We start from the raw sequence: 19787 nt of genomic DNA, 5'->3' as shown, positions 1-19787 counted from the left end.
AGCCTCCAAACTCTCAATCCTAAATTTTTAGAATTTTGACTGTTTTGATAAATGAATAAAAAATTGAGAGATAAATGTGGGGGGTGAGGGAGAGAATAGGTGAAAATTTTGAGTGAGGGATTTTTGGGAGGTAGGGGATGGAGTTTTATTATATATATTTATATATTATATAAATAAAGAAGTAAATTAAAATTACACTTTTTAGTTTTTGTTGTGCCTGTGCATTAATAGGAAAGAATATTTGATTTTTTTTATTGTTCTCATGCGTCGAATGGATACAAAGCTAGTATATACTACATGAATGTACATGCTCTGATACTGAATTACATAAATGAGTCACGTGACCCCATAACACAGGTATGTACGGGTCTATTACGCGGTATGTTCAATTGGTAGTTACTTGAATTTTCTTGCTGAATTCTTGAATTCAAGTCTGATCATTAGTTACGCTGTGAGAACTAAACCAATTTTTTAGCACTCTATAGCACATAACGAGAGCTGAGTTTCAGCTCCAATGTATTATTAATTAGTGCAGTGAAGTTTCTTTCAAATCGGTATAAACTTGAGTGCCAAAATCAATGCTCCTTGACGGAGCTTATCTGTATATTACTCTAATTTTCATAAAATACGGTGTATAGGTTCTCATATCATTCCCTTTTTGGTTGCTCTATTTAGGATGAGGTTCTTGTACAATTTTTTCCAAAAGTGATGCCACCCACACAAAAAAAACAAAAAAAAAACATCATTAACAATTATATACATCATTATAAACTACAAATTAAATTTCATTTAGATTAATCTCCCCACTGATAAATTGATAATGATTCCAAGACACGCACTGTTTTCACCATCACTCTGTTGTTTTTTTCTTGGAAGAGATAACAAAACGTCTTGTTCACTTATCTCTGGTTTCCAAATCATAATTCTCTCTCTCTCTCTCTCTCTCTCTCTCTCTCTCTCTCTCTCTCTCTCTCTCTCTAACACAAACTCCACTACATACATGCCATACGTACAATCGAATTGCTAGCACTCCATGCATGAAATCCAGGATCCTTAGGTAGAAATGAAAAATAAAAGCAATTGAAAAATGTAAAAACGGTTTTACTATTTCTGTGCACTTTTTACACTCTTTAATACACATTCACACACTCACTATTGTCTGCCCATTGGGCTGATTTTAAAATTTTCCATGTAAAAAAGAAAAACCGGTCCCTCCACATGCAAGTTTCTCGATGAATACTTTCCAAAAAAAAAAAGTTTCTCAATGAATTCAGGAATCCAAGCACACCCATTTTTTTTTAATCGGGGATCCAAACAGAGCGTTAGATTTCTCCAAGTGTGAAACCTTCACCGAGAGTATAGTGGGGCATCCATCATCAATCCAAGTATAAGGAGAGAGAATAAATAAGTGATGGAGGGCCAAACCGTGTGTGGCACCCAATAACACTATAAACAAAGACAGCAAGTCCCAAGAGCTAGCTGTCCCTGATCATCTGCCTTCAACAAGGACGGACACTAGTAGGCCCCTGGAGGTAGACTATCACATGGATATGCTTAGATTCAATTACTGCAATGATCATTTACAACGTATGTAACGAACAGGTATTATTCGATGGTCTTGGAGCGACATGGGTACCGTGGTGTCTCGATACCTTTTTCTGCCACACAATCTTGTGAGGTTTAGGAAACCGTATATCGACCTAATGGCTATTTGTGTTGTATTGGAAAATGCCACGGGTCGATCTTATCTAAGAGTAGTGTCTGTTTTGACCCAACTTACTAGTCAGTCTCACAGTTTCGCCGTGTTAATTGGGTCCTAAGGCCAGAAAACGCCTCAAAAAATGGAAGTTTTACGCGCCATCTTATGCTAACATTCCACCTCGACACAGAGAGACAACGTACATTAATTCTCTACTGTGTAAGACGGGCAATCCAACTCTACCTGAAATTATTCTGAGCTAATTTGGTAAAACTGCTCTCCAATCTCCCAGTCTACGTACTCGCTCTATGCGCAACGCATGTGCGTACGAAGCCTCTGTAATGACAGTGTCATACACCGTTTTACAAGTCCATCCTGGAAAGCGTCTGCTTAAGACGTGGAATGTATAATTTTTTTTAGGGCAAAATCCACTTTGACCCTCTGTGGTTATCGTTATGTGCGGATACTCCCCTCATGGTTTAAAATTGAGCACATAACCTATCTGCGGTTTTCAAAATGTGCGGATAGACCCCCTGCCGTCATGTTTTCCATCCATATTAATGGACACAATATTAGAAGACCGATATACCCTCATCATGTCCCTTGATTCTTCTTCTTTTTTAAATTTAACCACACCATCCCCTATACCAAAAATTGAATCCAAACCGTTGATATTGTAAATTTTGACGAGTACTATATCTATGCCAAAATTCAAGTCAATCAAAAAATGAAAAGCTCATGGTTGAATCGATTTTGTTATGAAATTAAAATTTTAAATTTGAATTTACTAAAAATTAGATCACTGGGTTATTGATGCCTGATCGAGATAATCTTTTATATATAAAAAATACTACTCCGTATATTCTTTATTTAATACATTACGAACGACTCAGATTATATTTCAGAGGTGTGTGAGATACACCTCCGTTAATATAGATGGAAAACATGACGGCAGGAGGTCTATTCGCATATTTTCAAAACCACAGATAGGTTATGTGCTCAGTTTTGAACCATCAGGGGATATCCGCATATGACGATAAACACAAAGGGTGAAAGTGGACTTTGCCCCTTTTTTTTATCCCGAAAAAATCCTAATACTATCTTTGGGAAAATGAGAGTCGAGGATGGGCCGGGTTAATTAATTGACCCTTACCAAATGAAGTGTCCTTCACCTTCCCTACCAACTGGACACGAGGCAACTTCGGCATGTATCAATTGAAGCAATATGCATGCCTCCTGACTAGAATATGTCACAATACTCTCAGTCGGATATGTTGCATTCGAGATCTTTTTAACATGGTTGAAAAGATCACAAAGTTCATGAACGTTGTCTTACCTTTCGTAACACGATTGGTTAAAACATATGCAATCATACAATGTTAGAAATTAAGTAAACTTGATCATGAGTTTGAAGATGCTGGTCGGTTTTCAGCAATAATCATCAAAGTCCCTGCAGAAATTGATAGGGATTAAGGACTTCGTTTTTCATTTGTGCTTTACGTATGGGACTCAAATTGATCTCAGGCCATCATGAATGAGCTGGATTCTGGGTACAAATAAAATATTTTTGAGAAATACTTTGGATCCGTCGATATGTCCGAGTGGTTAAGGAGGTAGACTCGAAATCTACTGGGCTCTGCCCGCGCAGGTTCAAATCCTGCTGTCGACGATCCCCTTTTCTCTTTTTTCCTCATCTATTTTCTCCAACGATCCTTTTGCTTCTTTTCGTTTTGCAGGGTTGAAGAAAATATAATTCACCATTGAGGCCCTAGTTTAGTGGGTTTCCACTAAACTAAATTCAACATATTTTTCTAGTACAACTTTTAATTTAGTAAAAACAACTTGACTAAAAATAGCTACTAGAAGTTGTTCACAACTTCTACATTACCAGCCAGAAACGCCACCTCGGTAATGCTGCATAGGTGCGCACCTGTGGATTTCAGGTCTTCTTTGGGAGTCCTCGTCGCAAGTCTGAAATCTCTATTGTCACACTTAGTGGCAGGTTTGGAATCTCTATGATCACATCCAACGAAGAGTTGATACTCCTGGTTGCCCCCTCCTCCACCTATTTATTTATTGAGAAAAAAGAAGTAATACTCCATATCAAAAATTGATTCCCGATTTTAAAGAAAAATGTTGATTCAGTAAGTTTTAAATGTAGTGATTTTATTTTATGTTGCACCTATTTTTTTCAGCCCAAATAAATTTGTTATCTTATATTCTTTGAAAATATATATTTATAGGGTTAACCAAAAATCCTTGGCTCTTTGCTTCAAATCCTAGACACAGAGTGGACTGGACTGGACAAGCCCAAGTCCTATAGCAAACTGTGGCCAACTTCCTCAGCTAGAGCCCAAAACGAGATTTTTTATTTTTTATTTTTTTCTGGTACAACAAAACTTTGATTACGTAGAAATAAGGGAGTATTGATCTAATTAGCATCACATAATTTTCGAAAAGGGATCCGACCGCACTTACATCGGAGCCGAAACTAGAGATTTTCACGGAGTACTGCTGCAGAGACTTGAACTTAAGAATTGAACGACAAATTCTAAGTACTTACCCATTGAACTAACCACTTGACAATACGAAAACATATCAAAATTTGTTAGTTGACTTCACGAATTGAGATTTGTACACGACTTTTATTTGGGACATAGCTGTACCTTTTCAAATGTTAGGGGAATCAATATTAAGCAAAACCTCGGGTTGGTTAGTGTTCTTCACCCAAAAATAATATATTCAATTTTCCACTCTCCTTTTATTTGAACACACTTTTCATTTTTTCTCATTCAAAATTTATACCTATTATGTGTATAAAAATGTTGTTAATATTTTTTTTCATAATTTCACATGAATAAAAATAAATAGAGCATATTTAAATAAAAATGGTGCCAAAATCAATTCCAAAACTTTCTCAAAACCTTGCTACTCCAGTAGTTTTTTCTTTTCGACGGTTAGTGGTGTCGAGACCAATTTACACGGATCTCGACTACTCTTCCTCTCCAGTCTAGTTGGCTATCCCCGCCGAGACTATGTGATTCACAAAGAAGTTTTTTTTTTTTGTTTCTTGATCAATTGCCAAATTTCAAACATAAAAATGTTCGAGTTTACGGCCCATTCCGTTATTGAGAGCTCCCTCGGGGTTTTTGCTGGTCCAGTAGTTGCTAGTACTGGACCAATCCGTTGTCGAGACCAACTTACATGGATTTCGACTACTCTTCCTCTCAAGTCTAGTTGGCTATTCCCGCCGAGACTATGTGATTCACAAAGAAGTTCCTTTTTTTTGTTTCTTGATCAATTGCCAAATTTCAAACATAAAAATGTTCGAGTTTACAGCCCATTCCGTTGTTGAGAGTCCCTCGGGGTTTTTGCTGGTCCAGTAGTTGCTAGTACTCCCCGTACCTATTTAATTGTCTACTACAGTTTTGTGTTCGTTTTCAACAGCTTATATTTTTCGACGTATATTATGTTTTATGTTTTCGAAATCGTTGTCTTATACAAAAAATTAAGATATATCAAACAAGATTCATATTGCATATTTTTAACAATATACGTTGAGAAATATAAACTTTTGAAAATACATGCAAAATCGTAATGGGTAATTAAATAAAATCGTACTGCACAATTAAACAGTGACGCTGAGTACAGTGAGTATTAACTTGCTACCCCAGGTCCCCAAGCCACATAAATGAGAGTTTACTGTGCAACGCTTCGTTGCCATTTTTGGAAGGCACACAAAGAGAGGGAAGCAGAGAGAGAGAGAGAGAGAGAGAGAGAGAGAGAGCAAAGCAACGAAGAGAATCGTCATCATCATCTTTGCAACGGACTGAGAAAGAAAGATGCAGAGAGAAACCCTAGCTTCATCTTCAACTTCATCGAGCAGTTACAATAATCCACCGCCCCAAGATGCTTGGGTGGATACCTACCTCAGACTACTCCCCCACTGGCAATCGCTCACTCCCTCCAATCAGGTGCCTTCTCTCTCCTCCTCTTTCTTCGTTCGCTACCTCCTATGCTTTCAAATTTTTCTCTGGTCAAACTTTTCGTGAGTTAATCTAGTTTTTTCGTGGAAACTTTTGCCTTTTTATTTGTGACTTAGGGTTTACTTCTATATGTGACTTAGGGTTACCTTCCATTTCCATAGCTTCACTGTAAAATCACGCTGTAGTTTACAAAATGATGCTAGAAAATCTTGTAATGACAAACGTCAGCGGACTTGCTAGCCCTTGGCTTAACCACGTGGCTCAAAAGGTTACCCTTGTTATTCAGTAGCTGCTTGCACTCGTTAATATAATACAACAAATTCTCCCTGCCCACCGATGTGGGACTTGGGGCTTCACAAATCTCGGGATTTTTTTGCGCACTAGCTGTTTACCTGAAGCCTGGGGCTTTCCCTGAGATTTTAGGTTTGGGCCATGTACGGTAGCACGATAAGTTTGGCGCCATTTGGGAGGGAAAGGAATGGACTTGAATAGGATTACATTCAGTTATTTGTTCGTCGTATCCCTCTTGTGGTGCCCGTAGGTGGTTTTGAATTTAATCCAACCCTCGTATCTTGCTAGGAAATATTGGATGAGGAGAACTGTTTGGGAAATAGTGCAATCCAGAGATATGGTCCGACTATCATACATGGCCAATTTATATATCTGGACTGTGTAGCTCAGAGAGGTTGAGGTAGTGGAATGTTCTATAAATTGCTAGGCGCTAGTCAAGCGCATAGTTGTCAAATCGTGAATCGAATCGAGTATCGAAATGGTCATTTTTTCGAATTGTGAATCGCTCCAATTCGGTCATAACTTCTATAATGCATAGAAACCTATGCTTATTGTTCAGGGTAACAACAATATATACTAAAAATGAAAGATTTAGGCCTAAATCAATAAAAATCTTCTTCTAAATGATGAGTTTATAAAACGTGGAGGATTAGGTAAGTTGCTTCTATTGCAACTACCTAGAGATGATGATTCATCAATCCTACTTATGATTTTTTTTTTTGTACAAAAGAGTTACAAATACAAAACAAACCCTTAGAAGGTCTATAGGGTTATATTCCCTTTATCTTCCACATTTTAGATTCACTCTCCTAATAAATCTTCTTTTCTTATTATCTATCTATATAACATAGACAAAAAATGACATATAACAATAATAAAGACCTTAAAAAAATATTTGAACCATTTTCAAACAACAAAAGAAGCAAAACGAAAGTAAAAAAATGAATTTCAGAAATTTTAAGTGAATTGAACGATTCACCAATTCGGATCACCGATTCACTTACGATTCACAGCTGTTTCCGATTCAGCAGCCTAATCGTTTCGATTACCCACCGAATCGTATTAAATCGTACGATTCTGACAACTATGGTCAAGCGGAAAAGGGGTGCCTAGCGCCTCGGCGGCGCCTTGCACCTAGGCAGGGACTAGGCGCCAACTAGTTGGCTGCCAACTGCCTAATCTTGGCGTTAGACCACCGCCTAGCTCCTAGGCAACCGACTTTTAGAACACTGACTACAGCTGGTACAAATCATTTGTTTTGGTAACGTCATTGCCATTGGAGATTAGGAACCTAGCTTTTGAGACCTTTGAGTGGTGGCATACTTCCCAGAATTTTGGCTTAGCTGTCTAACGAAGGGTTACCTATTTCTGTCTCCTATTCTCTCATTCATAAGGTGAATAACAAAATGAAAGTGAAGAAAAGAAGAAGAAACACTGAATGAGGGAAGATAATGTCTGATGCAAATATTGTAGCGCTTCTTCATTTTTGTAATTTAACATTTCTTGTGGCTCTTGTGCGCAGCCCATCATCCCCATTTCTATATCTAGAGTTAATCAGGTTGATGCACACAGACTCGACATTGAAATGTCTGCCATGCTGAAAGAACAGTTGGTTAATGTCTTTAGTCTGATGAAGGTATGTATCATGTGGCTTATTTGGTTTTTCATTTGAAGAGGTTACTGGTATAGCTATAAGGAATTCAACTTGTTTCTCTTCTTTTCCTTGGGATTAGCCAGGATTTTTATTCCAATATGAACCAGAACTTGATGCTTTCCTTGAGTTTCTCATATGGAGGTTCTCCATTTGGGTTGATAAGCCTACTCCAGGGAATGCTCTTATGAATTTGAGGTACAGAGATGAACGAGCAATCGGTCTGGGAGGAAAAGGTAAGAAGCTAGTGCATTGTCTTGATTTTAGTTTTTGTTGACTGATAATTCCTTCTTTGTTTACCGTTATGCCCTTTGTTAAATGTAAGATGAGTCACCCCTCTACCTTTTAAATAAGATATTTCATTTTATTGGCATCACAAGAGTTTGCTCACTTTGTTTTTTTTAAACCTACTGGATAGTATGGTAGGTCAATGGAATTGGTCCATTTAACTTGAGTTCGTCAGAGGAAAACCAATTACCTCCGCATGTTTAATAACTTTTTTCTCCAGAAGTTCATTTGATCAGCTGTTTAATGTCTAATATTTTCTGTTATTTACTGGCTAGTTAGATCATTAAGAGTTTAGTGGTATCCACTTGGATGTAAGAGTGTAGGTTGTTTGTGTATGAAAATATAGGCCTGTCAGATCCCGATTAACTTACATAAGATAAGAGATAGCTTATCAGTCCACTCCTGATTGATCTTGAACTGTGAATTTGTGATGGTATCGTCTTGCTTAGTTGTGAAACTTGATCGTATGAAAAGAGGAAAGGGTGAGCAGATAACTGGGTTTAAACTATGTTCTTGGAGAGGTCAGGGATTCGTGTTGCTTGGTGATTTGCTGGATACAAGTTTCTTCCTGTTATGTTGATTTAACGTTTCATATACGACCCACTATTTAAATGTTCTTACCCAAGGAATAGGAAAATAGATAAAATGTGCGACTTTAGGTTATTCCACAGAGTAGTTTACACACAAAACTAATTTGTCAGGTTTCGTTGAAAGTCTCGGAAAATTTCACAATCCATAATATAAAAGCATTCCCAAAGTGTGTGTGATGTACAATTAGATCCTTTGTATTGTTGCATCAAATGTCAATGTTCGTTTTGCTCATCAGCCTCCAACTATGGATTTCTTCCATTGAGTATGTTTTTTTCTCTGATGTACTTCAGTCAGAACGGGTTTGGAGGGACCTGGACTTACTGTTGGTCAGAAACTGTGGTACTGTGTTGCCACTGTTGGTGGTCAATACATCTGGGCTCGTTTACAATCATTTTCTGCCTTCCGAAGATGGGGTGATTCTGAGCAGGTACTTCTTTCCAGCTCTGGTATCATAGTTTGACCTCTCCATCTCTCTCTACTCCTTACACAATCTCAACGATGATATCTTCCTGTATTTTCAGAGATCAGTGGCACGCCGAGCATGGACTTTAATACAGCGTATAGAAGGAATATATAAAGCTGCCTCATTTGGCAACCTGCTTATATTTCTTTACACGGGAAGGTATGTCATAGTGCTCAGTCATTCCTTAGGTGATATCTTCAAATGATGGGGTTACACTGAAAAGGGCTCCATAATGGGGATGTGGATACTGGATACACTTTAAAGGAGAACTTGCGAATAGTGTAGTTCGTGAATATTGTGTGGGAAAGTGGACGGGCTGTGAGATTGAATAAATGCAAAAAAGAAAAAGAAAAAACCTCTTATGATGATGTGGAATTTTTGTAACCTGTGTTACTAAATGATAATTTTGATTCGAAGTGTTTTTGACAATGTTGTGGTAGTGTGGTAACTGGTGACCTCCTGTCTTGATACTGGGCAGTAGTAGTGCTGCATCTCTGCGTTCTATTTAGAGTATGAATATTAGTTTTACTAGTCTACACTTAACGTTAACTTCATAACCTCGAATATGTAATGGCTTCTACAGGAGAATTCTGTCAGAATAGTTTTATTAAAACTTTGATTACATTGTACCTTACCATTCTTCAGTTGTGCATGTGATGCTATTGTAGGTACCGGAATCTTATTGAGAGAGCACTAAAGGCAAGGCTCGTCTATGGAAGTCCTCATATGAATCGAAGTGTTAGCTTTGAGTACATGAACCGCCAGTTAGTGTGGAATGAATTCTCGGTAATTTGTTGGTTACTATCAAATTCAGCAAATGATTTATGATGGTTTAATGGGTTTGGGTTGCAAACGGTCCTCTTATAGTCTTTTTAGTAATCTTTGGGACTGGTGAGAAATTGTTAGCCAAACTGAAAGCTTAAAGTCTTCTATTCAGACATGATGCCCTGCTGAGTGGAGTGTTCTTTCAAGCACAATTTTGGTCTATCTTATTTTGATTCTGTGAATTTTCTTGAAGTTCAGTGTACTCAATATTGTATTATGCGAAGAAACAGTGTAACAGTAATCGAAACGTTTTTCACTTTGATGATATCTTTTACCATTTTTTTCCTAAAAAACATTCATGCATCCTAAAATAAAGCCCATTGCTATGCAAAAAGTGCATATTGCTTAGTGTCTATGATGATAACATTCTTAAAACTTGATTATTTGGGCAGGAAATGTTGTTGTTGCTTCTTCCTCTGCTCAACTCATCGTCCGTTAAGAATTTTCTTCGTCCATTCTCAAAGGATAAATCTTCAAGTTCAGGGGGGGATGAGACCCAGTGCCCCGTCTGCTTAGTCACTCCAACCGTTCCATTTTTAGCTCTCCCCTGTCAGCACAGGTAGACACCATAATCTTACTTCTCTCCAGTGATCGTTGTTGGTTCTGCTTTATACGGGCTTATTGCTTGTAGATCTAAAGTACAATTTTAAGGTATTGAAATGTTTGTATTCCCACTATAGGTTAACCCAGTAACACATTGCTTCCGGGGGCAGTCAGTTGTATTACCATTCTCCGTAGTTAGGGATTCCTTTGGCACAAAAATATGGCATAACCACTCAAATTTTATAAAAGAATACACTTAGTAATAACTGTGGTAAGATTTCCCTAAATGTTTGAAGTAATGGCTTGGAGGGGATCTAGGTTAAGAGGAAATAGGGTTTGCTGTTCTGCAACCTGGACCTGTACCGAGCAAATATGCCTGTATTTGTTCAAAGACAAGCAATGAATTAACAATTTAAGAATATCTTGCAGCCTATATACGTTTATCATCTTTCTCTTGTATTTCACTCACTATATTATGGCCTACTATTAATGCTGATATGTTGCCCTCCTGCTTGTATGTTTTGGGTTGACGGAATTATTTATGGAAATGTAATAGAACACCTTCATTTACAATTGTTCGTTGAGAATTTACAAGTCAACTTGGGTTGATAACAATTTAAGTTTTTGCTTTTCTGGCAGCTATTGTTATTACTGCCTTCGAACACGATGTTCTGCAGCTCAGTCTTTCAGGTGCACCCGATGCAACGAGCCAGTTATTGCCATGCAACGGCATGGTGCTTCGATCAACAATAGTACTCAGAAACAATAGATACCACATGATTGGAAATGAAAAGAAATAGGTCTTACCCTGTTGTATAAAATGATGCCAAAGTTGGCATGACTATTTAGTTAAGAAACTAGAGATTCTTTTAAAAAAAAAACCATCTATTCTTTTCTGTAGAGTAGCTCTCATTCTTTGGCTACTTTTATGTATTTCGTTCAAGGTGGCAACTTTCTGAGTGTGTTTCTTTTAACTCTTGTTGCTTTCCTTCTTTCATGTCAGAGATGACCTTGGCTCCTCTGAAAGTTAACTTTGACCTCTTTTTTTTGACCCCAATGACTGGAGTGGTCCCTCTTTGCTGGGTGAGAAAAGTAAAATGGGTACCTAGTCCTCTTTCTTTGGAAGTTACTGCTGCTGTTGCTTTGATATACAAACTGTTTACTAGATATGGTCCTGATATGGATTTACCTTTGGTTTGACTTGTAATGAGCAGGATTTTTATACTCTGTGTTAGCCATTAAGATGGTCGGGTGCACGTGTAAACATGATTTGAGTAGTTTTTGGCTTTAATCAGATGTTTTATTGTTCTATATTTACAGCAAAGATATGTCTGTAGCCTGGTAATAGTGCAAGGATTTTATTAGTGTCAAGTACCCCATTCTCCAATGATTGTTTGATTAATCCTGTGCATCGTGGCCGTGGTACTGTATCTACTGTATGATTTTTGAATGATTGAGGCATTGACACTTGCTAATCTTTGTAGTGATTATTTGTAAAATTATCTTAAACTAAACTTGCTTTTACACTTGAGCCGTGGCTGTGAAGGATATATACGGTAGGATTTTATGGCCACCGGATGGAGTTCTTCAGATTTATGTAGGGCTCGGCTCTGCTTCTCTATAGTCCATCCAGGTGCAGACGAGCCCGTCAATGATCTCACGTTGATGATCGTTGACGATCCGGGACCGGATCTAGGATCCTCCTGGTGGAGCAGTGGGAAAATTGAAAATAATTTATGAATTCTGGTTTCGAAACAATTGAAATCAGACACAATCCATCGATACTGTTTTGAGAATCCAATGGGGCTCAATTTAGGGCCCAACGTAAAAAAATATATATGAAAAAGCATGGTCGGGACGACTAATGATGGAAAATTAGTTAGATTGTACTATCATTAATTAATTCATTATTCTTTTGTCATTCCAAGCATGCAATAAGGACTGGCTTATCTACAAATATATAAACGACACTCACCATACAACTAGGGACTGGAGTACCTTATTTAAAAAAATGGTGGATTTTCCATCATAGCCGTTGTGAGTCTTACAAAATTAACAGTTCGAATCATCAATAAATGCACAGTAAGGCCCACAATGGCAATGGTGGAAAACCCAAGAGGTCACGAAGATAAGTGGAAAACACGAGTGACACAACAATTTTTTCCTTGGTTAAAACGGGTTGAAGAGGTGACCAACGTAAGACAATCAATGTCCAAGGTAAAGATGGGGGCGGGCCGACCCGGTTCTCGAAAAATAAGTAAAATTAATCGACTAATGGTATCTCTCCTTTTTTTCGATCTTTCGTCTTATCTCCCTTCTTATTTCTTCACTATACCTTAAAGTCTTAAATTACCGAGACACAAAAGCCTTAAAAATTCAGGACAAAAATCAAGTTGAAAGAAAGCCGAGTTTCTTTTTGATAGATTGGTAATTAAGTATTATTTTGTTACATGTTGATAAATGAATAACTGGAACACGTGAATCACTTTGTATATACATTATGGATGATTGACATAAAAACACATGTTGTTGAAATATAATGTTTCACTATGAGGGCTTGATTTATCCAATTTTTCCCACCTCGAAACTTGAAATCCTGGCTCCATTTCTATTCATGACAATCCTCTTTGGACGTGAGTAGAGGTGCCAGACAGGGGTGGAGCTATGTTGGGGCCGGGGGGGGGGTCCGAGTTTTAAAATTTTTTATTTTGTACATTCCTGATTTTGAATATTATTGATAATTATTCGTATATAACTACTTATAATCTTAATAATTTTGGTTCGATTTGATAAAAAATCAGTTATTTTATATTCTTATTTCTTAATTTCTTACATAAATAAAATATAAGCACGTGACAATTGAATTAACCTAAAGAATCATTTAATGTACAAATGTAGTGAATCGAAAAGCAAAAATTTATAATATAATAAGTATATGTTCCGGTAAAAGATATGTCTTTTAAGCCGACCCCCTCAAAGTCAAAATTCTGGCTCCGTTACTGATACTGTCGGATAGCGGACAACAGGAACCTAACCGGGCCTGAAAAACTAGACAGACCGCACACGATCAAGAGATTCTCAAGACTGGCTTGAGTCCATCTCCACCTACTAGTATAAAGTGGCCAGATGTCAGTGAGTTAGGATTAATAGGTCACAGTCTCTCCTAACATCACCTTAGATTGTCACACCCAAAAAAAAGAAAAGAATCATCACCTAAGAGACTTGAACTCATGTTTTCCTGGTCGCTAGCTAATCACTTTGAAGCGAGGTTTTAAATAGCTGTAGCGGGTATCGAATGCATAGTGGAAATCGAGTATAGCAATTGTGAATTTTTTAAAGTTATTTTTGCACCTGAAGCAGCCGTAACAGTCACATAGCAGTTGTAGCGGCCATAAGTGAGCAACAAATTACTCCATACATTCATAATTGTTGGTCCATTATTCCATTATTATACTTCATCCGTCCCGATTTGTTTGTCCCTTTTTTGACTTGTTGAGAGTGTTTGACCTTTAAAAAATTGTCTATAATTTTCAATTCATAATGTTTTTAATATGAAATATGAATCTTGTTTGGTAGATCTTAATTAGTTTTATTATACAAAATCTTCAAAATCATAAAAAATATTATAAAATGTAAAATATAAGTATATTTTTGAAAGACACGAATTTCGACAATTGGACAAACAAATTGGGACGGAGGAAGTAACATGTTTCTAATATATTGGTCACTTGCGAAAGTCAAAAACCCAAAATCGGTTTGGTTTCTAAAATTACCCTCATAAACATCAATTATAGTATTACAAATGAATTGAAACAGCGGGTAATATTGGAAAATTACACATTGAGGTTTGATGTTTTGTAATCATTATATGTACTTTTACAGGATTGGAAACCCCAAGATGGACCAATAATTAGGAACCAAGGGTGTAGATGTCAGGTGCTACGTACGTAATAGGAATCGGGCTAATACGGGTGTGAATTTTTTTGTAACACTGGTATAGCTTGGTGTAAAGGGTATTGGAGGACCGAAAAACCATCGATGCGATTTTTAAATCCATGCTATGAAGTACTAAGCAACTTAGCTAGGTGGTGTTATATGTATCTAATAAGAGCACAACCATAATTAGTTCTTAGTTTTGCTTCCTAAGTCCAATTATTGAGAGGGGGAAACTTGATGATATGTATGAAACAAAAGCTAACCCTGTATAGCTAGCTCTAAAACCAAACCAAACCAAACGCATGCATGGTTAATTATCACTCCAATTTAATCAAGTATATATACAAAATAGACATAATACATTATACATATACACTGTATAAAAGTTCCACAAAACATTTGTTTTTGCCGTGAAAACACTCCCCACCAGCTTTCCTGCCTCACTTTTCCATAAAGCTAAAGAAAGAATAAAATCAATAATAAACAAATGAGAGAGAGAAAGAGAGAGAGAGAGAGAGAGAGAGAGAGAGGTTCCTAACCCCACAAAAAAACTACTACTACTTTGTTGACACAGACATGGTGTTTCTTCAACCTCATCTGAAGAAAGCAAACACGTCTCTGAAAGCGTCAAACATAGGCCCCGTTTGGGTGCATAAACTAGGAAAGAAGACAAAGTCCAGAGCACAAAAAAGCAAATGATCAGAGAGAAAAGAGAAATTTTGAAAGAGTTATGTTTAGTTTGGTGGTGATGGATCATTATAAGTCTTAATTCGCACCACGGGTATAATATTAATCAATCTGCCACCTAAATCGGCACTGATTAATTATCGTACGAGAATTTGTGGAACCCTGATACGCGATTCAAGCGATTCGAATGCAGAAAATAAGAATGTAACTGAATATGTCCTGTAAGAATTATAGAATGATTTAAAGTTAGACTATCGTTGCGTTATATTGCTAAGGTTACCTAGTCGTCTTTATAAAAGATTAAAGTTGGACTCGTGAGGCACTTTAACTTAATGCACAGTACTATCAAGCTCCGCACTCCACGATAAGTACATCAATATTTAACATATGCTTCACGACTTATATATAGTTGTTCCGCATACGAAGTTACACACGTACATCAGATGACATTTAAATGTGATTCTCAAGTATTATTTTTCCGGCATATGCTTTTTTTGTTTTTGCTCTTCTAGGAAGCTGTAGGCAATAGTAGTCGGAGTAGTTTGGGAGGAGAGGTGATCATCATCATCAGTTTTCACAAATGATGGCAGGAAACCCTAGCTGGTGGAGCTTGAGTGAGAAAGCTCAGCAAACTTCTGCTTTTTTACCACCATGCCCCTCTCTCTTCCCCCAATTTGCACCTGGTTCTTCTTCACTACTCCCTCTGAACTCTTCCGCTGATCATCAAGACTTTCCACAGTCATGGAGCCAACTCCTCATGTCTCTCTCTCTCTCTCTCTCTCTCTCTACTTACTTTTTTCACATGACTTCACCATGATTTTGATCTAAAAACTTACCCTTTATGCTTGGAGTATTTCTGTAAACCTAATTTTCCCCCAAACATAAGTTTTTTCTTGCTTACCAGTAAATGGGTTTTTGAGGTTTGTGATGAAGTCTTAGTGGATTTTAATGATATTTTTTTTCTAGGGGTGGATTGGCTAGTGAAGAAGAAGCTCATGAAAATAAGTTTGGTGGTGGGAGTCACTTTCAGCTCAAGAGGTTGGAAAACTGGCAAGACCAACAACAGCAGCAGCAGCAAATCTTGATTAATCCGTCTTTATTACGGGTTCCTGTTTTCGATATAAAGCAAGAGGATGCGCACAGTAGTCAAGTGTACAGAACTCACAGAAACGTGGCTGACGAGTTTCAAACATCAAGTAGACCTAATTCTTGGTCTCAAGTAGTCATGGGAGTTTCTTCTTCTCCTAGGTCTTCTGTTACAACTACTACTTCAAGCAGCTCCAACATCTTGGACTTTTCTAGTAATAACAAAGAAGATGGAAGGATTCAATTCCCTGATCATTCACCTGAGGTAAGAGAGAGAGAGAGAGTATAGAAAAATACTTTGTTTTGTTGAAATTTTCAAATTCAGTTTTGCAGAAGCCTATCAAAAAAAAAAAAAAAATTTCAGTTTTGCAGAATATTTTTCCTAAACTTACTTGGTTGATAGATTTATGAGAATTGTCCAGCTCTCAGAAAATTCTAGAAAACACCCATGTTCCTTTTATAAAACAACATAAGGATATTTTGAAAATCTTGAAATATTTTTTTCTCAAATAAAATTATGTCAGAAACCAAAGAGTGTGCTTATTTTCAAAAGGAAGTAATGGAAATTATTTTCTAACTCCATTGTTGGAAGATTAATTTCATGATTCTGAGTACTGTTTATTAACCAATTTAACGTAGGCCATTTTTTACTTGTTAAGACTTTTTTTTTTTTTTTTTTTTCGGCTAAGGCCGGAAAATTTCAACAAAACTGCAGCTTAATTATCTCATTAGTGATAATGAGAAATTGCTATATTAATTTTTTGGTGGAAATTATATGCATGTTGAATTTATCTTTCTTCATCCAAACTCTTACTTCTTCTTTTTTTGTTTGCTATTTTTTTTTCCCTAGTGTAATAGCACAGCAGCCGGTGGGGCGTCCAAGAAAGCTAGGGTTCACTCAACTCCAACACTACCTCCATTGAAGGTAACATAATTAACGGCACAGCCGCATAAGTAATAGCTAGAGCTTATATCGATTATCAAACAGTATCAGTAGATGCATTTGTAAAGAACATCATCGGAAATCCAAAATTCAGTTACACTCTGTTACAGCTTATATTTAGAACATTGCATAAATCTCTCTCTCTCTCTCTCTCTCTCTCTCTCTCTCTCTCTCTCTCTCTCTCTCTCTCTCACACACACACACACACACACACACTCTCTCATGTGGCTGCTTTCTTGATTGTCTATTCTTTTTTTCCCATAGAGCTGATTCTTCAGCTATCCCTAGAGTCAGAGACATGAAATGGATGTAAAGTAGTAAAATTAGATGCAGAATTAATAAACAAGTGATCAGATTACATATAATTATGGACTCTGAACCAGGTGAGAAAAGAGAAGCTAGGGGATAGAATAACAGCCCTTCACCAACTGGTTTCCCCATTTGGAAAGGTAAATTCCAGACTCTCCCCTCCACTCCTTCTCTGATCATGACCACAACAGGATATTTTTACATTAATTTTTTTTTATCAAAACCCATAAAAAAAATTCCTTATTCATAGTTAAAATAGGAAATTAACATGAAAAAAAGAAGATAACTTTTGGGGTGGCATGTTTGTGGTGGTTTTGCTCTTTTTGCAGACTGACACAGCTTCAGTGTTGTTAGAAGCTATTGGGTATATAGGATTCCTTCAGGGTCAAATTGAGGTGATGCTTCTTCCCACATCTACCTATGTCTTTGAGCTCTGTCAATATTAGGGCATGCTTTTAAAGTTCCATTTGTTCATTCTTTTGAAACATATATATACTTTAGATAGTTATTGGGATATAGCCATTAAATAAAAGGAGCTTAATTTATTTAAAACTTACAAATTCTCAAAAAAAAATTCTTGCTTGGCAAAAGAGAGAAAGATTTATTAACCTCGACAAGGGTTCATCCAGAAAAGGGAGAACATGAACATGCCACTAAGAATTTGCTCCCGGAGACGGAGCGAAATTCAGACGGAGCAAAATTCTGAGCGACTATGAGAAAAACAGAACTAGATTCTGATCGACTATAAATTCTGAATTTTACAAGTTTTAAAACTTTTATGGATAATTATTGGGGTTTTGAAACTATGAATGCAACGATTATATTCCACATCTACATTGTTATTTTCGAACAATCCCCTCACAAGTTTGAAGACTTGTAAATTTCAACAGAAATTATACATTATATCCAAATCTTTTTCTTAATTTTCATGATTAGCTTTTTTACATATATATTTATTTTTCCTTGAATGCAGGCACTTAGCTCCCCATACTTGGGTAATGCTTCAGCAAACATGAGGCACCAACAGTCTGTAAGCAGACCCATATACCCATTTTCCAATGCCACACATATATCCTCTCTCTCTCTGTCTCTCCAAAGCATATATTCTGCATGTGTGATTAATGGAGTATGAGATTAGTTGTTTAATTAACGAGGAGATGATGGACTTCTTTTTAGGTTGAAGGAGAAAGAAATTGTACATTTCAAGAGGACTATGGTCAGGTATGGTAGCTAGCTTTATTGGATCCATCACTTACTCAAAAGCAAGCTATTAAAGCATCTTTGCTGTATTATTCTATGCATAAAGTCGGACATATTGAATTTTGAGGTCCAGCTTTAGTATACTTTCAATAATTTTTTTTTTTTTTGCTAAAAGATTATATACAGTACTTCGGAGTTTAAAAAAATAATAATAATAAATCCTTTTAAAGGGGGGAAAAAAGAAAAAAGAATGCTTAGACTTCAACTGGTACTTGTCCTTTTCATAGCTTATTATTCAATCTGAGTGGAAATAGATTTCGAAAAAAAAAAATTCTTTTGATTCTCACCAACAAATTGAAAACCATATTTCGTGATCCATACATTCATGTGTTATTCTGAAAGTTAAATACAAAAAATAAGAAAATAAGAACTAATCCGGCCGACAGCATGCAGGGTCTTAGTTTTATCTTTTTCAAAAATTCATTTGTCTATTTGGTGGACGATAATCGCCCCCAAAAGGAGAGGAGCTTCTGAATAATCAAAAACTACATACGAAATGCCTCCACACTTACACAAGTATTCCGGCTGTGTAGGTATCACACGCATGCACTACCACCAGTGGGTTTGAGCCCCACACTCATGTGTGCGTGTTTGGAGTTAGTGTGTGTACATTCTGTGTGTGATTGTAGCATTGTTGCGAAACTTTTCCCTCGACATATTATTATTGGAGTAATGATAGTGCTATATATTAGTGCTTATTAATTAATTAAATTTATTTACTTATTAAACTGGTTCATGTTTTTGATAATTTTAGGGCAGGGAATTTGATGAGCCAAGAGACTTGAGGAGTAGAGGGTTGTGTTTGGTTCCTATATCCTGCACTCAACATGTTGGAAGTGAAAATGGAGCCGATTACTGGGCTCCATCTCTTGGGGGAGGATTTTGAACAACCATTAGGCATTGTTTGGCTGCAGCATCTGCAGCATATAATGCTTAATTGCTTCAAGTTTTAACTACTAGCTAGAATGATATAACATCATAAGCAGTCACTCTGCTAAATCTAAGGCTGACTGCTCCTGATGGTATGCATTCATAATTCTAGCTAAAATCCTCCTTTACTACTGTGCATGCTTTCTAAGATGATAGTAGGCTATCACGAAATTCGTTTTCGGTATTGTTAGGTAGTGTTTGGTTTGTAGAATGATCATTTCTTTGTTATCTATGCTCCGTCAATTTTTAAGTGACCAGACGCTAGAATGAGAATTGATTTGAGAGATTGTCAACTATTC

At 36.8% G+C, this 19787-nt stretch overlaps 2 protein-coding genes and 1 non-coding gene across 3 annotated transcripts; all 3 read left to right on the top strand.

The window, feature by feature from the left end:
- Positions 1–3286: 3286 nt before the first annotated feature.
- Positions 3287–3368, top strand: TRNAS-CGA (transfer RNA serine (anticodon CGA)). Its single transcript has one exon. It is a non-coding gene; the product is annotated as a tRNA-Ser (tRNA).
- A 2020-nt stretch (positions 3369–5388) lies between these two features.
- Positions 5389–11380, top strand: LOC131298951 (peroxisome biogenesis protein 2). Its single transcript, XM_058324457.1, has 8 exons — positions 5389–5673; positions 7499–7612; positions 7710–7863; positions 8797–8933; positions 9028–9128; positions 9638–9755; positions 10187–10353; positions 10977–11380. The coding sequence occupies exons 1-8, from the start codon at positions 5542–5544 to the stop codon at positions 11104–11106; spliced, it is 1053 nt and encodes a 350-aa protein (XP_058180440.1). The 5' UTR covers positions 5389–5541; the 3' UTR covers positions 11107–11380.
- Positions 11381–15283: 3903 nt separating this feature from the next.
- Positions 15284–19787, top strand: LOC131298950 (transcription factor bHLH68-like). Its single transcript, XM_058324456.1, has 8 exons — positions 15284–15719; positions 15927–16311; positions 16897–16971; positions 17373–17438; positions 17628–17693; positions 18272–18328; positions 18475–18519; positions 19313–19787. The coding sequence occupies exons 1-8, from the start codon at positions 15541–15543 to the stop codon at positions 19442–19444; spliced, it is 1005 nt and encodes a 334-aa protein (XP_058180439.1). The 5' UTR covers positions 15284–15540; the 3' UTR covers positions 19445–19787.

This window comes from Rhododendron vialii, chromosome 8a, assembly GCF_030253575.1.
Source record: "Rhododendron vialii isolate Sample 1 chromosome 8a, ASM3025357v1".
Lineage (NCBI taxonomy): Eukaryota > Viridiplantae > Streptophyta > Magnoliopsida > Ericales > Ericaceae > Rhododendron > Rhododendron vialii.
Note: the sequence above shows the minus strand (reverse complement) of the source record. Positions and strands in the feature narration are given on the sequence as shown.

Bases quoted from the DNA above. Each gene is read 5' to 3' on its own strand.
- LOC131298950 (XM_058324456.1), top strand. From the start codon at position 15,541: ATGATGGCAGGAAACCCTAGCTGGTGGAGCTTGAGTGAGAAAGCTCAG. The intron at 17,694-18,271 runs GTGATGCTTCTT...CCTTGAATGCAG, and splicing joins TCCTTCAGGGTCAAATTGAG to GCACTTAGCTCCCCATACTT. The intron at 18,520-19,312 runs GTATGGTAGCTA...TGATAATTTTAG, and splicing joins TTCAAGAGGACTATGGTCAG to GGCAGGGAATTTGATGAGCC.
- LOC131298951 (XM_058324457.1), top strand. From the start codon at position 5,542: ATGCAGAGAGAAACCCTAGCTTCATCTTCAACTTCATCGAGCAGTTAC. The intron at 5,674-7,498 runs GTGCCTTCTCTC...TCTTGTGCGCAG, and splicing joins CGCTCACTCCCTCCAATCAG to CCCATCATCCCCATTTCTAT. The intron at 7,613-7,709 runs GTATGTATCATG...CCTTGGGATTAG, and splicing joins ATGTCTTTAGTCTGATGAAG to CCAGGATTTTTATTCCAATA.